General features: G+C 49.2%; 1 protein-coding gene across 11 annotated transcripts in view; it reads right to left on the bottom strand.

The window, feature by feature from the left end:
* The window catches only part of ACIN1 (apoptotic chromatin condensation inducer 1), a 32589-nt gene that overhangs the window by 4753 nt on the left and 12788 nt on the right, over nucleotides 1-15048 (bottom strand). For 10 of the 11 annotated variants that reach the window (XM_036495646.2, XM_058666212.1, XM_058666211.1 and 7 more), the window contains 5 exons: nucleotides 12015-13235; nucleotides 11351-11569; nucleotides 10766-10881; nucleotides 3768-3909; nucleotides 394-436 (listed from right to left, as the gene is read on the bottom strand). In XM_036495646.2, coding sequence (XP_036351539.2) covers nucleotides 394-436; nucleotides 3768-3909; nucleotides 10766-10881; nucleotides 11351-11569; nucleotides 12015-13235 — 1741 coding nt within the window. Of the gene's footprint in view, nucleotides 1-393; nucleotides 437-3767; nucleotides 3910-5340; nucleotides 5404-5633; nucleotides 5768-10765; nucleotides 10882-11350; nucleotides 11570-12014; nucleotides 13236-15048 lie in introns of those variants that run through there. The other variant, XM_004584685.2, reaches the window with a different exon arrangement.

The raw sequence follows: 15048 nt of genomic DNA on the forward strand, positions 1-15048 counted from the left end.
GGGAAAATGCTAAAAACATTACCAAGCATGGAGCACTTTTTATTTCCTTAGGCACAATTTGAGAATAGTTTAAGCACAAACTGATAAGCATTCCGTGGGAATTCCTCACATCCTCACATTCCTGGTTTGGGAAGCATCAAATGCCTCCAAGACTAGATGGGAATGGTCGGAGATGTGCATGTTCTTATTATAATGTGGTGGGGAGAGAGGACAGGGATTGCCTGAAGCTCTGAACTTCAAAATAACCCTCCTCAGGCCAGGAGGGACACAGGCCTGCAGGGTGGGAGGGGTGCCCCCAGAAGGCCACCGATGGTGCCCAGGAGTCTATTTCTCTGTGAAGGTGGAGTTCTATGGTGTTCCTGACCTTTATCAGGGATTCAGGGCTGGACTTACAGACAACGGAGATCTTCCTCTTGAATGATTTGGGCAGTGAACTCTGTATAGAGAAGAGAAAGGGGAAAAAAAGACACCCCACAGAGAGGGGGGGAGGAGGTTAGATGGAGCAGTCTTAGCACAGCCTCTAAAGACACACAGAGACAGAGATAGAGAGGGAAAGAGAGGGGGAGAGAGAGAGACAGGCACAGAGACCAAAACAGAAGCAGCAAACGGCAAAAACGAAGCAGAATCAATGCAAGTTAGAGAAAAAAACAAAACCAATCATCACAGCAGGGAAGAGCCACCTATTCCGTGGCAGACCTGTGTATTAGTTTAACCAGAAATAAGCGCCAAGAGTTAACGAGCAGCTCCACAGCCCTTGGAGGATGATGCTCTTGCCCTGTGCCACTGTCTCTGGGTCAGGAGAACCCCAGGCCCAATAAGTGCCCAGAACTGGGTCCCCTGGTCCTCCTCACTCCTTCCCTGCCAACTTGAGAGCACAGGAGCAAACAAGGCAAACTGACTCTGGGATGGCAACTTCCAGAAGGCACTTTCTCCTTTTCTCAATGCCAGTCTGAGATCTACTGACAATGGCTCAGTCCAAATGGCCCACACCCTGCCACCCCATGGGGAGAGCAGCAGCAGGCCGGCTGGAGATGAGGCTGCTGCGGCAAGGGCCAGCCAAAAAAGGACGGCCTGGTGTCCCCAGGGAGGTCCCGACTATCCCGCCAGCACACCTGGCTCCAGCAGGCAGCTCGGCAGTAACCTTCTGTGTCTCCCAACACTTGGTGGGAGGAAAAGACTATGAATACATCACAACAAGAGGAAGACAGAGAAAAGGGGAATAGAACATTTGAGATTTAGGTGCTTATTTCTGGAAAAACTAAGACCACCCTACCATCCTTCTACAGGATAGGGCAGAACCCCCTTAATAAACAAACCATCCCCTCTCCCCAGCCCAGCCCAGCCCCGTCTCTGTTGTCTAACCAAGTCTCCTTGGTCTCTGTTAAGGGCCAGCCTGACCCCTAGCCGGGCTACTCTCGGTGGGTAAGTTAGTGAGAAAACAAAACAAAACAAAAAACAAAACAAAAACAAAAACAAAAAAAGAAAGAAAGAAAAAAAAAAAAAGAGGTCTTAACTAAAACAGGAAAAAACACGAATCAAATAAATCAACCCAATAAGGAAATGAGAAAAATAAAGGGGGAAAAAGATTAAACTAAAAAGAAGAAAACAAAGAAGAAAATAAACTAGGAATATGACAAATGTTCCAGGTACCATCTCACACCTGGGATCTTCAGTTCAGCCAATCGCACCTCACTGTGTACTGTATCTAGTCAACCGCCGGTCCAATCAGAATGAGCCCTCCCTGCTAGGCGCTGTGCAATTGGTGGGGGGTTGGGTTGGCAAAAAAGGTGGGCGCACGGCGTGGTAGTCAGCACGGCACTGCCAGAGTCCTCCCAGGGGCGCAGGGGGGGTGGGAGGAAAACGTGTGGGGGTACACTGCCCAGTTTCCATGATGTCAAGACAGTTCACTGGCGGTGGCCAAGCTCAGCGAGGGGTAGAGGGGAAAAGGGGGCAGATACATCAGTCCTGGCCCTGGAGGGGCATCATCTTCCAGTCCCTGATGAGATGGCCCGTGAGGAGCAGGTGCGGGCCTTGCCATCCAGGCAGACAAGATCCTCTGTCCACCAGCAGCAAGTTGCGGCGACACCACCACCCAGCACTGGGTGTCCAGGTGAGGAGTCCAGAGTCCCTTTCTCCTCTGCCTGTATCTGGGAAGGGGTCCTCGCACCGAGGGGCATCACGGAGCCTTGCAGAAAGGTGGTCTGGGGTAGCAGGTGCACATCCCCAGGGCCTGGCACATGTTCGGCGGCAAGGTCAAGGCACTTGTCTTCTCCAAGCTGGGGGTGGCATCTCCTCAGGGACTCCATCTGAGACAGCGGTTCCTGGCAGGTGGAAGAGTGAGGCCCTGCCTCCGGGGGTGGAGAAGTTGGAGCAACCAATAAGCTGCCCTTCACCGTGGATAGCAGGGACCAAAGGAAAGTCCATCTGATGAGCAAGTGGTGACATGGGCTGGGCTGCCACCAGCATTAAATCCCTGGGGCAGAGACCTTACACTCCTCTGCAGGGTTCCTAGTCGTCACAGCTTAAGCTGAGGACCCCACTCAACATTTCACAGCACGGCACTGTGATGTGTAAACATTGACTCTTTAGGTGGCCTCAGTGCCCTAGTCGGGGGTCCCAACAGTCTGTAGCAGACAAGGCCACCTACAGTCCTTGGAAGGCAAGGGCACGAGGGCAGGCGCCCCAGCACTGCACAAGCTCTTCTTGGGGTGTCCCAAGTAGGGAGATGATACAAGTCCACCCCTTTCCAAATGCTTTTTGCTTTCTTAATACAAGTCTTTCCAGAACAGTGCTCTTCTTGGCCCCCTGACGTAAGCAAGACAGGGAGGCAAAAGAAGGCCGGCCCATCACAGGAGCCCATACACATGCCCCCCTCTGGCCAAGACACCTGGGTAGCAGACTCGGCTCTGACTGGGCAGCTCAGTAGCAGCGGGTGGGTCCAGAGGAAGAGGCGGCATCAGCGATTGGCCAGTTGGGCAGGGTTATATTTTACGGGCGGATTACCGTACATGAGGTGCTTGGACAAAGTTTTACGGGGAAGAAGGACCTTGTAATAAATAATATTCTGCACATCAAATCACTTTCACCGGCCCCCGCCCCCGCAACACACATCAGAGAAAGGCTACACACACAACAGTCCCTCCCACCCTGTTACCCACTCCCAAACCCAGCTAATCCCTTCTCTAAGACCTTGAAGAGCCAAGAAGATTTCGCTGGCTCTGAAGCGGGGAGCCCCCTGATTTGGGTGCAGGACATAAGACAATTATATGCCAAAAAAGGAGGAACAGGGGTCACAGATATCTCCTGGATCAACCCGAGTGCTGGCTTCTAAGTGGCTCCATCTCTGAAATGAGACCACTGGGGGGCAGGTAAGAACAGAAATTCCTCAGCATGGCTGGCCCACTAGATGGCGCTGAGCCCCACCAGGCTTGTAAAAAGGAGGGAAAGCCAAAGGAATTACCAGGGGAAAGCTGGAGCCTGATTCCTAGGTAAGCAGCCAGAACAGACTTTCCAGTGGGCTACACACTCTTAGGGGCCTGGACTACTACTTTCCCAACAAGTAAAGGAGCACAAATGAGTCCTGTCCCCATCCCAAGGGGCCTCCCTTGCTAACCAGCGAATTCTCCCTTGGCCCCATCCTGATCCAACACCCTGCCTCAGCCCTCCTCTAAGTCATCCCATTGTGCAAGAGGGATCACCAGTGTGGTCTACCCTCTCCTTAGGTCCACTCCTGCCCACCTACCCCACCAGGCGGCTTGGATATTTACCTCTTTCTTCTCCTCATCTTCAGCACTGCCCTCCGGGCGGTCATCATTACTGACTTGGTCTGCCATAGGCATAGGAGGCTCTGGAACCTCATTCTCAGGTCTGCTTTCACTCGTGTCCATGGTCACTTCCTCCTTCTCCTCACTGACAGGATGGGGGTTGGGGGAGGTTGACAGGGAAGGGCAGGAAAGAACCCAGGGGGAAGAGAGAACAAGACATTAGCTAGTGGCACAGGAAGGCCTCGCAGCCCTTCACTGCAGTGGGATTGGGAAGGGGGTAGTTGGGCTGCTTGTTAGATCACACCAAAGACCTGCTCCCTGAGGAAAAGTGGGGAACCATTTCCTTGGGGAAAGAGCACGGATTTACAGCAACCATGACCACCCACTACCCAGACAGGATAAAGCTGGTACATGTGGGGTCAGCGCAACTATTCTTGGGTCTTTAACTCGCCAGAAAGCAGAAAGACGCTCCTCTGAAAAAAGTCCCTCCAAAACAACTTGATTTGACCACAGCCCTGTGGCTCCCTGTCCCCTGGCCACAGGCATTTACACCTAGCAGGACAACAAGCAAGACTAAGCGAAGTCTGGATTCTTTAAAAAAGGTGAGAAAGAACATGGCTGAGGCTAATGATCCCAACATTGTGTTTAATCAACTGCTTAATCAGTAAATGCCTGTGGACCCACTTGATCTAAAGACACTGAGACTGAAGAGAATGGTGGGTGGGGATGTGGGGGAAGTAGGGCTCCAATAAGCAACCTCTTATTCAAAAGGAGAGGTATAACTGGATGGTAGGAATGCGTGGAGGGTCAGCAGGCTCCCTTCACCTGCGCAGAACTGTAGGAACTGTTCTGATACTCAGCTGATACCTAGTCTCTCCCACTTTCTCCTTCCACCTTCCAAGAGCTAGAAAGGGAAGCCTCGTAGGCAGGGCTCCCCTTCCCTAGTTCCACACAGACCGCCCCCCCCAACACTGGACCCACTCCCCCAAGTTCAATCAACCAAGTTAAGCATTTCAGGCAAAGAATCCCAGAGATGCACTTCAGATAAGCTATCTTCCAGCCTAACCTATCTTCAACTTCTCTTTCTTATTGCACCCTCCTCTGCTGCCACCCAAACACTGGGTCAAAAAAAAAAAAAAAAAAATCACACGAAGATCATCACCCAGGCTCCTAAGACCCGGGAGAGGAAGAAACCAAGTCGCCGCCCTCCCCCCCCAAATTCAACACTCCCACCAGGCTGCCAGACACAGAGGTCAGAAGAGTCCCTGGAGTCCCTGGAGCAGCCAGCGCGAGGACGCACGGGTCTGGGGGAGAAGGGAGAATCGGAACTATGCCCCCAGCTAACAGGCCCCCACGCGACTCAACTGCTTCCATCTAGAGAAAAGGCTGATCAGAATAATGCCCACTTCCCACACAGAGGGCATGTGGGGCCAATTAGAAACGGGGCAGGAAGGACAAAGGGGAAAAGCAGAATGACTGAAAACAACCAAAACCGAAGGAGCTGCGGGGAAGAGGAGGGAGCCGAGGTGAGCTAGCGCCGCGAGCAGAGGGAAACATGGAAATGTGGAGCTCTCACCCTTCTTTGCTTTCTGATAACATGATTTTTTTTTCTCCCCCTGGAAGTGCTGTTTATCCCTTTCTGGAATGGAAGAAATAACAAAAACCAAACAAAAAATCCTAAAAATTAAAAAACAAAAAAAACCTTCCTTGTCCCAAGATCCCACCACCTCCTCCCCGGCCACCCGATCCAGAGAAAACCGAGATGCAGCAACTGGGGATCCAAAAAAATGGTAAATGGAAGGGAGGCGGTGGTGGTGCGGGGAAGCTAAAATAGATCTGGCTTGTAAGAGATAAGCGTTAAGTCCTCACGGCAAACCCCGAGTTCGGCTGGATTGGTCTCTGGAGAAGGAGAAGGAAGAGGGCCAGGCTGCTGGTAGTGGCTGGCTCTATTGTATTGGCGGAGCGGCAGCGATCAGCCGGAGACATGCAGGGGAGCCATCTTGCCACTTACCCAGCAGCCTGTGTGTGCGGATGGGGGAGGGCCCTGCTGCAGCAGGGGAGGGGAAAAGAAAAGAGGGAGGGAGCTGAGCGAGCAAGGTTCTTATCCCCGGGCAGGCCACGGGGCCGGCAGTCAGCTCCAGGGGCCTGCCCTTTTTCCTCCTTTTCTCAGGTTACAACAGCTCCCGGGGACTAGCCCCAAGGGGCGCGGGCACTCCTCCCAAGAGGCGGGGCGGGGCCGGAAGGAGAGGACAAAGTTACAGCTGCCGGATTGGAAGACTCCAAAGAGCTGAAGGGAAGGAAACAGCCAAGCTGGGAGTGAAAAATGATTAAAGAAAAAAGATAAAGCCCACGTTGAAGAAGGGATAAAAAGATAACTAAAGCCTCCGTTCCTCACACGGAAAGGAGGGAGGGGTACGAGCAATTTTTATCACCCGGTGAAGACAGGTCCCGGAACACTGGAACCATCTCGGCCAGTCACTGGCTCGAGGTTAGGAGGTGGGATGGGAGCCAGCCTCTAACTCATCACTGTAGGGACCGGCGCTCACCCCAGGCAGTAAGCGCGTGCTGCTTCCCAGGGATGGAGGAGGGAGGTGGACAAGCAGGTAAGAACTCCTTTCAAACTACCAGTAGGAGCGGGAGGGACCCCTTCCTTAAGAGATAACAACTTTGTTTCAGAGGCTCCGGGGGCTTCTGGAGCCCCAGGGACAAAGATGAACAGGGCGAGGGGACCCTGGGTAGCTGAAGCTCCCCAGCTGGTTCTTGGAGCAAAGATTACAGGGTGAGAGCTCTGGAATGACACTGGAAGTGAAAGGAACCAGGGCCAGGGTGGGGAATGCCTGCACCACTGAGGGCAGAAAGTGATCAGAAACTAAGCAGAAAATACCAACTGTATTCCCCCCATCAAGGTTAAGCGGCAAGCAGATCCTAACAATTTGCTTAAGCACTAAGCACACTCCAGCTGCATACTTGTGACCACAAAGGCGCGCTTTTTCTACACCAGCAGCAGAGGACTGAACACTGAGGCAAGTTTCCGAAACCTTAACCCGGAGCTCAGTTATCTCGTTTTCAACATCACAGCTTTTAGCCTAGAAGAAATGTGTCTTCTTGCTGCTTACAATCTGAAATGCATATGGTCACTGTGTGCCAAAGTGGTCATGTTTTTATGTTACTTTCAAAGTCCCTTTTCACTATCTCTGTGAGGACTCAGAATGGCTAGGGCCCAATCCTGTCCCTGGGCCTGGCTCCACACTTTTAGCTGTGTGACAGCTCTTAAGCTGCTCTGCGTTATCTGCTTCTTAATGTGTAAAGTGGGGATAATAACAATAGCCATCTCCTGAACAGGGTGACCAAGGGTTAGCTCCTCCATGTCTGGCTTGGTTAGGATCCAAGTTCAAAGAGCTGCACCAAACACAGGTGTGTCCCACAGGCCACTGTCTTACTCGATGCCACCTCCTGAGGGCTTGGGACTACTTAGAGAACAGTGCCCTTTAGCTGATGCAAAGTAATCCAGGGACTCGCATGCCAGGGCTCCGCAATGCCTTACCACCATGTGTGAGGACATCTTGCTTGCTTGCCCCCCACCTTCACCTTACAGTGTTACTCAAGGAAACACCACAGTCTTTGGCCTTCAGCTCAGGGAATACCACAAAGAAATGCTCTGTAAATATTTCAGGATGTCACTGCAGGTGCCTAGTGGACACGAAATAGAAGCTCCTTAGGCTAAATTTTTTTTTTGAAAAAAAAAAAAAAAATTAGGATAAAATCACTACAGAGATTGTTACCCCACAGAAAATGTTATCTTTAAGCATTCTCAAACAAATGTGTCCTGTTTGTTCATTGTCCTAAAATACTTTCAACTGCTTAAATGCCTCCCTTGTGCTTCTGTGGTGGGAGAATTCTGTTACTAGAAGTTCTATTTCCCTTGTCTGAGAAGACTTTTACCACATTCTCCTTGGCCTTTGGAAGTCACAGGAAGTCTGTTCCTTTACTGCCCCAGAATGGATTCTGAGGGTCCAAGAAGTTCAGAATCTTTTTTTTCAGAAGCTACTAAGTAGTCTTTGGAAATTGTCCCTGAAGCAGCGCTCTACTTGTTAGGTATGTGTCTGAGTCCTTCCAGAGCTTTCATTTGAGATCCTTTTTCGACAGTCATCTCCCCCAGCATTCTGCTTACTTAAGTTCCTGAAATCTTTGAAAACTGTTTGAGGAATGGAGGTGAGATGGTGGTTGCTATCCCATAATTAAACAGTGCACACATGCACACATACAAAGAGCATTTGTGGTCAAGAAACGGATAGAACCACACAGAGGCCAATAACATCACACTGCAGGTTATACACCCCTGTGAATGTGAATCACATAAACTGACAGAAAAGGAACTCCCCCAGGCAGAGTGGTGTATGTTCAGTTTGCAGTTAGTACAGGAAATCTGTAAGGTGCTGGGTGCTTGATGTGAGAAGTGAGGAAGACAGAGGGAATCGGCACCCTCAGGAGCTTACTAGTCCCCATGTAACCAAGGACAGTCTGAGTCAGAGGCGACGTCCTTGGACACCCAAAGAGCAAAAACTATAGATGACAGTAAGCTCCGCTTTTTTTTCTTAAGTTATGCATCATTTGGGATACTGGCAATGTAGGTCCACTAAAGAGTATGTGATACTGTCATGTCACTTAGAGAAGCATTTCTTTCCTTCTACAACAGGCCAGAGGACAGACAGGCAGAGTACTAACAGTCTAAAGTTGCTGTTGTCTGTTGGGTCTGGGTGCACAGCAAGGTTTTATTTAGACTCTCGCAGGTTTGAATTAACCACCCACTGCCGAATGACACATCTGTCCATATAAATAACATCAGCCTTCTTTCCGCCCCCTTTTTGGTTCAGAAAGCAGAATATGATCATTTTCTGTGATATGAGGACATTTATGGCAGTGAACACTAGATTTACAAACAGGGCTCGACTGAAACAGGAATAAGGGGCCACAGATCCCTGTGCCAAACAATAAAATATGCCTTACCTTTCATAAACTCAAAATTCCTCAGACACAATCAAAATCATAACAGATTTAACCAAGCACAGCAAAAATGTCAGGCAATCTTTTCAAGTGGTGAGAGGTCCTTCAGGTGAAGTCTAACTATTTTTAAGACTTTGTTGCCCACCTGCCCTGCCTTTTTAAAACATGTGATGTCATGTTGAGACTTTCAGGGCCTCCTGAGGTGCAGATATACTTCCTAAAGATTCATTTACCTAATCCACTGCCAAAGCAATCTAGAGTTGAGGCCCTGGGCATGTTTTTTGGTCGGGGTGTCAAAGAGACATCTGGCGAACAGGCAGAAGGAAAGCAGTTAAGAGAGATATGTGTAATCTATTCCTGAACGTCAACTCCATTTTTAATCTATAGGGTGCTTCAGTGTTGCCTGGACAACAACGGGCCTCTTGGTATTTGCCCATTGTACCACTTTGCCCATCACCATGTCAGAATCATGTGACCAGATTATCTCAGTCATAAAATGAAGATGAAAGCCACATTTACCTGGGAAGGAAAACTCTCTATATGATTCCAAGCTTCATTCATCCTGAACTTGTACGGAAAAGTCCAGACATTAGAGTGCTTCACAACAACAAAAATACCTTTCTGTCGCTATGATTCAAGGACTCCTAGACTTTTAAAGCTAGCAAGGAGCTTTTCGGAAAACTGCTTGCTTCTCCAGGTGCAAAGAAGGCAGTTCCTTGGGCCATTTAGAAGCAGACTGTCAATAACACTCTGAAGCTGCCAGCAGACAAAAGTACCCACACGGGATGGTGGTGGCGGGGTTGGGAGAAGGGGAGGTAATAGGCCTGGTTGAAGGACATGGAAGGGAAGATGTCACACCATTTCCTCATCGATGGTATAGCTGGGGAATCCGCTGAGTTCTCACTTTATGATCCTAGAAGAAAAACCCTTTTCCAAAGGATAATGGACCCATCCCAAAAGGAAAAAACTTTTCCAAGGAAGTAAACTTTGGGATTTCAAACTAAAAATGTAATGACCACAAGATGGCAGCAGAGACAAGCATATTAGAATGAACAGTTTGGGATGGGGAGATTCCCGGGCAAAAGCTATATACATCGAGAAGCAGAAAATTACTGAAGTCACAAAGCAATGAGTTAATAAGTCATGTCAGCTGCCCCCCGCCCCCCTGCAAACCAGAGTTAAAAGACTGGCAGAAATTCTTAGAAAAGTATAAATTATGAAACTATTCCATATAGGAGAAAATGTAGTATTGGTGTTCAGATGACCTGAAAACAAGGATGGAACTACTACAGGCCAGCTGTCCACAGAGGACATTCTCTAGAGCAGCTCGAGACGCCGGATGTCTAAGGGCCAAGCAATCTCACGTTCATAATGCTTCACATTTGCAGTTCCCATGAGACTCTGAAGGCAGGAATTTTGGTTCAATTTTTTTTTAGAACACAGCTCAAAATAATAAACGGCATAATTATTTAATTACAAGTTGAATCTAATGTAGCTTTTTGTAGGACTTACAGAAGTAAAAAATCTGTATTAATTATATAAAAGATAAGTTTAATCAACCAAAAGGATCTCAGGAGTCCAGTGTCCTGGGGATTTCAGATTTTGCTGTGCTGCACACTATATGTAAGAGCTAAGTTGGTCAGACTGTAGTGTTCTTTAAAGACCTTCAATATTTAGGAAAACGTGCTCCTGGCTCCAATGGTGCTGGTCATTGTGAGGTGAAGATTGAGTCCGGAGACCCGGAGTCAGCTCCTCTGTCAGGGAGCTACTTTGGCTAGAGGATTCCAATGTGTTTTCCTCACTTCTCAGACACAGTACCTTGAAAGAGTTCTGGGGATAGGTCCTGGTACAATAACCAGGTACGGCTTTTGTCCAAATAAAGCTCTGTATTCCTGTTGTAAACACAATAGGACTGTCTAGGCAGCATAGGGGCCCTAAGGAGCACAGTCTCCCCGATTTTTGTTCCTGTTACACCCCAGTGGAGACGGATCACTTACCCAGGGTGATGAATCCTTCCCGATCCTGGCAGGCGAGAGGACTGGGTCTCAGAGGTCTGGGGATGTGTGGCAGCTGGTGGCTCTGCCTCTTCAGCTTCACATTTCTTTGGACTCCCCTGTCAGGTGACAGCAAAAACAGATAGCAAAGCACTTAAATCTGCTTAGTTCCTTTGCTTCAATCTGCATCTGGACAATGGCAGGGCAAGCTGTACACAGTACCAGCGGCCAGCTCCACATGCAGCCCCTCTGCATCTGCCTGTTTTAGAACACGGGATGGAATATGGCTTAAAGATGCATATTTGAAGAACCTCCAGGCCAGTGATCTATTAGAATTCTTTTTTGAGAGAACTAAAAAAAGGGGGTTAGGCAGACAAAAAGTGTGCTGAGGAAAAACTGACAAAGTACCCTGCTGCTCTGCCCCGGACACAATGTTCCTGACCCAGAGAGCCTACGTGAGGCAAGCAGCACTCCCAGCACTCTCCATTCCCACTACATGTTGTCCAGACTACTCAGCCCAAAAGCCAAGACTAAAGGAAAACTCCTGTGTACTCCTCCACCTCCCTCCAGAGGGTCCTAGGAGCCTACCCGCTCGGGCTGTAACCTCTGGGTCATGTGCTTTTCCACTGGCTCAGGCTGGCTCCGATGCCTCACTGGGGTGGACGATGAGGAGGGGGACATCCTGTCCTTTGGCTCAAGGACTTGTGGTTGCGGCAAGGGTGGAGCTGCACTCTCCTGACCAGAAGGCGGATCTTTGGTTTCCACGAAGCTGGTGCTGCTATCCCTCGAGACGCCAGGGCTCAGGGACTGAAGAATGAAACACACATGAAGAAAAATTACGTGGTATATATTCAGCAGATCACTGGATTTTCCAACTGCTTCTGACCCCTATATACTACTCTGGATCTTTCTGGCCTCAGGTTCCTTCCTGAGCTCCTGTTCTCCCTTGCCTATTTCTTAGGTTCCATCCATATGCTGGGCGCTAGAATACACACAGAAAGACATGCTATATCCTACAGAAGTTTCCAGCTAAGGAAGAAGAGTCAAGGGTCTCAACATGCTGTCTCTGGACTCAAAGGGACCCACTGAGAATGAAAAACAGCCCCATTTATCATCATAGAACTGAACACTAGATTCTGAAGTCAGGAGAAAGTCTGTCCTGCACCTGTCAGGGATCACAACAGGTCCTTCTGGGGAGAGGAGACACTGGCACACAAACAGAACATCAACGCATCCAGGCTCTCATACTCACTTTTCTGCTGTTGCTTGATGCTGACCGGGAGCGGGAACGGGAGCGGGACTCTGACGTGGATCTGGAGCCCATCTTGGGGCTACCACGAGGGTTGGTGTGAGCATGTGGCTGGGATCCATCTCTCTGCTTGGATCTTGGAGGTGAGTGAGACGGAGAGCCTGAACTGTCGGGAGAACGAGATCTGGACCTAGAACTGGAGGATGAAGATGACGACGACCGGCTGGAGGATGAATCAGCTGACTGTTTCAATCTGCGACCCAGAAGAGGATGTGAAGCCCTCCTGCCTTCCTTCTGTTCCAAAGATTGCTCAGAGATCCCTTTGGGCAGTGCTAACTCCTGGATTTTTAGAGGGAGTGGCTGAGAAGATTTTTCTGACTCAGTCTCAAGAACCTTCTGGGCTGAGTACTGAGTTGGTGTGCTTTTCTGAACTGGAGGCAGGACACTCTCCTTGGGCACTTGCTCTGCAGGAGATTCTGCTTTGGTGTCTGCAGGACTTGACGAAGGAGAGAGGCTTCCCACCAAGCGGACAGGACGCTGAGATGTTAACAGCTCCCTGTTCTCAGCATCCTTCTTAAGAGGAGACAACTGCATGAGGACAGGGGGTGCCGGGCCTTCCATGGGCTCGGCCTCTTCTTCACTCTGGAGTTGAGTTGGAGGTGGCGAAGCTGCTTCCTTGGTGAGTAAAGGTGGTAGCGTCTCCTCCTCACTGACCGTTAACCCTGGCGGTAGCACAAGAGGCGCTTTCTCTAGATCTTCAGTCAGGCGAGGAGGGGAAGGCGATTTCGATTTTGCCTCCAAGCCCTGTAAAGGTTTTATTTCTCTTTCTTCCTCAAGGGGAGAAGCTGTTCTCAGCTCTCTCTCCTGCTGCTGTCGTGCTAGATGACTTCTTCGGGCCTCATCCTGGGATCTGGTAACTCGGCCGCCTCGCTCTACAACCCCCTGCTCGTGGGACACGATGGGTTTGCATCTCTCATCCACTACCTCCTCTGGCTTGGCAATGGGCATCTCTTCGCCCTCTTCTTCCTTGAACTGTTTTAAGACCGGTGCTTCCCTAGATTTTTGTCCCTCCTCATTTTCTTCCTCTTCATCATCTTCCTCCTCTTCTTCTTCTTCCTCCTCTGTTTTCAAATTTCGATCTGTTCTAATCCTCAGATTTCTAGAAGGCGCTTCCTGATCTTCCTCCTCCTCAGCAGCCTGGCTGCACTCTTTTGCAGCTCTTGCCTAGAAGGAAAGACAGATAATGGCTCCAAATCTGTTCACAGCTGGCAGAAGAGAAAACGGTGGCTGGCAAGGCGGCATAGCAGTCCTGACCTGTGTTGCCAGCATCCCATGAGTGTCAGTCCATGTGCCAGCTCCCTGCTGCTGGCATGGGAAAGCAGTGGAAGACAACCCAAGTCCCTGATTCCCTGCATCAATACAAGAACTGGAAAAACCTCGTGGCCCCAGCTTTGGACCAGCCTCACTGTGGCTACTGTGGCCATTTGGGAGAGTAAACCAGAAGATGAAAGATCTCTCTGGTCTCCCTTCCTCTTTCTGTAACTCTGCCTTTCAAATAAATAAATAAATCTTTCAAGAAAAAAAAAAAAAGGAAAAGAGAAGATGTGACTCCGTCAACCTTTCAGATAAAATAAACTTTAAAAGAAAAACAATATCTCAATGAAAGATATCCCTAAAGAAGTCAATCACTTTTTCCACAAGAGAGATGTGGCAGTACACAAAAATGACTAATATGTAACTCTAGCTTTCAAATAAAGAAACCTTAAAAAAAAAAAAAGAAAGCAGCCTACTAACTTTCATATATATGTATTTTTCAATTTATGTATTTTAAACATTTATTTTTAAATATTTATTTTTATTATTGGAAAGTCAGATATACAGAGAGGAAGAGAAAAAGAGATCATCTGTCCAATGATTCACTCTCCAAGTGACTGCAAGAGCTGGAGCTGAGTCGATCTGAAGCCAGGAGCCATGAGCCTCCTCTGGGTCTAACACGTGGGTGCAGGGTCCCAAGGCTTTGGGCTGCCCTTGACTGTTTTCCCAGGCGACAAACAGGGAGCTGGATGTGAAGGAGGGCCATGGACACGAACTGGAGACCATATGGGATCCCAGTGCATTCAAGTTGAGGACTTTAACTGCTAGGCTACCGCGCTGGGCCCTAAAATGTAGTTATTAAGATTTATTTATTTTTATTGGAGAGTCAGATATACAGAGAGAAGGAGAGGCAGAAAGAAGTTCCATCCACTGGTTCACTCCCCAGGTGGCCAGAACGGCCTGCTGAAGCTTAGCCAATCTGAAGCCAGGAGCCAGGAGCTTCTTCTGGTTTAAACACGTAGATGCAGGGTCCCAAGGTTTTGGGCCATTTTGATTGTTTTCCCAGGCCACAAGCAAGGGGCTGGATGGGAAGTGAAGCCTCCAGGATAAAAACCAGCACCCATATGACATCCCAGTGCTTGGTGAGCACTTTAGCCACCAGGCTACTGTGCTGGGGCCTAATCTTTTTTCATTTTTATTGGAAAGGCAGGTATACAGAGAGAAGACAAGATAGACAGATCGCTGGTTCACTCCCCAAATGGCTGCAATGGCTGGATCTAAGCCGATACAAAACCAGGAACCAGGAGCTTCCTCCAGGTCTCCCACGTGGGTGCAGGGTCCCAAGGCTATGGACTAACTTCCTCTGCTTTCCCAGGCCATAAGTAGGGAGCTGAAGGGAAGTGAAGCAGCTGGGATATGAACTGCCATCAATAGAGGATCCATGCACATGCAAGGTGAGGACATAACCATCGAGCCAGGCACATTTTTGAATTTTTTAAAGATTTATTTATTTTTATTGGAAAGGCAGATATAGAGAGGAGAGAGAGAGGAAGATCTTCCATCCGATGGTCCACTCCCCAAGTGGTCACAGTGGCTGGAGCTGATCCAATCCGAAACCAGGAGTGCAGATCCTCTTCCAGGTCTCCCACACTGGTGCAGGGTCCCAAGGCTTTGGGCCGTCCTTGACTGCTTTTCCAGGCCACAAGCAGGGAGCTGGATGGGA

This window comes from Ochotona princeps, chromosome 6, assembly GCF_030435755.1.
Source record: "Ochotona princeps isolate mOchPri1 chromosome 6, mOchPri1.hap1, whole genome shotgun sequence".
NCBI lineage: Eukaryota > Metazoa > Chordata > Mammalia > Lagomorpha > Ochotonidae > Ochotona > Ochotona princeps.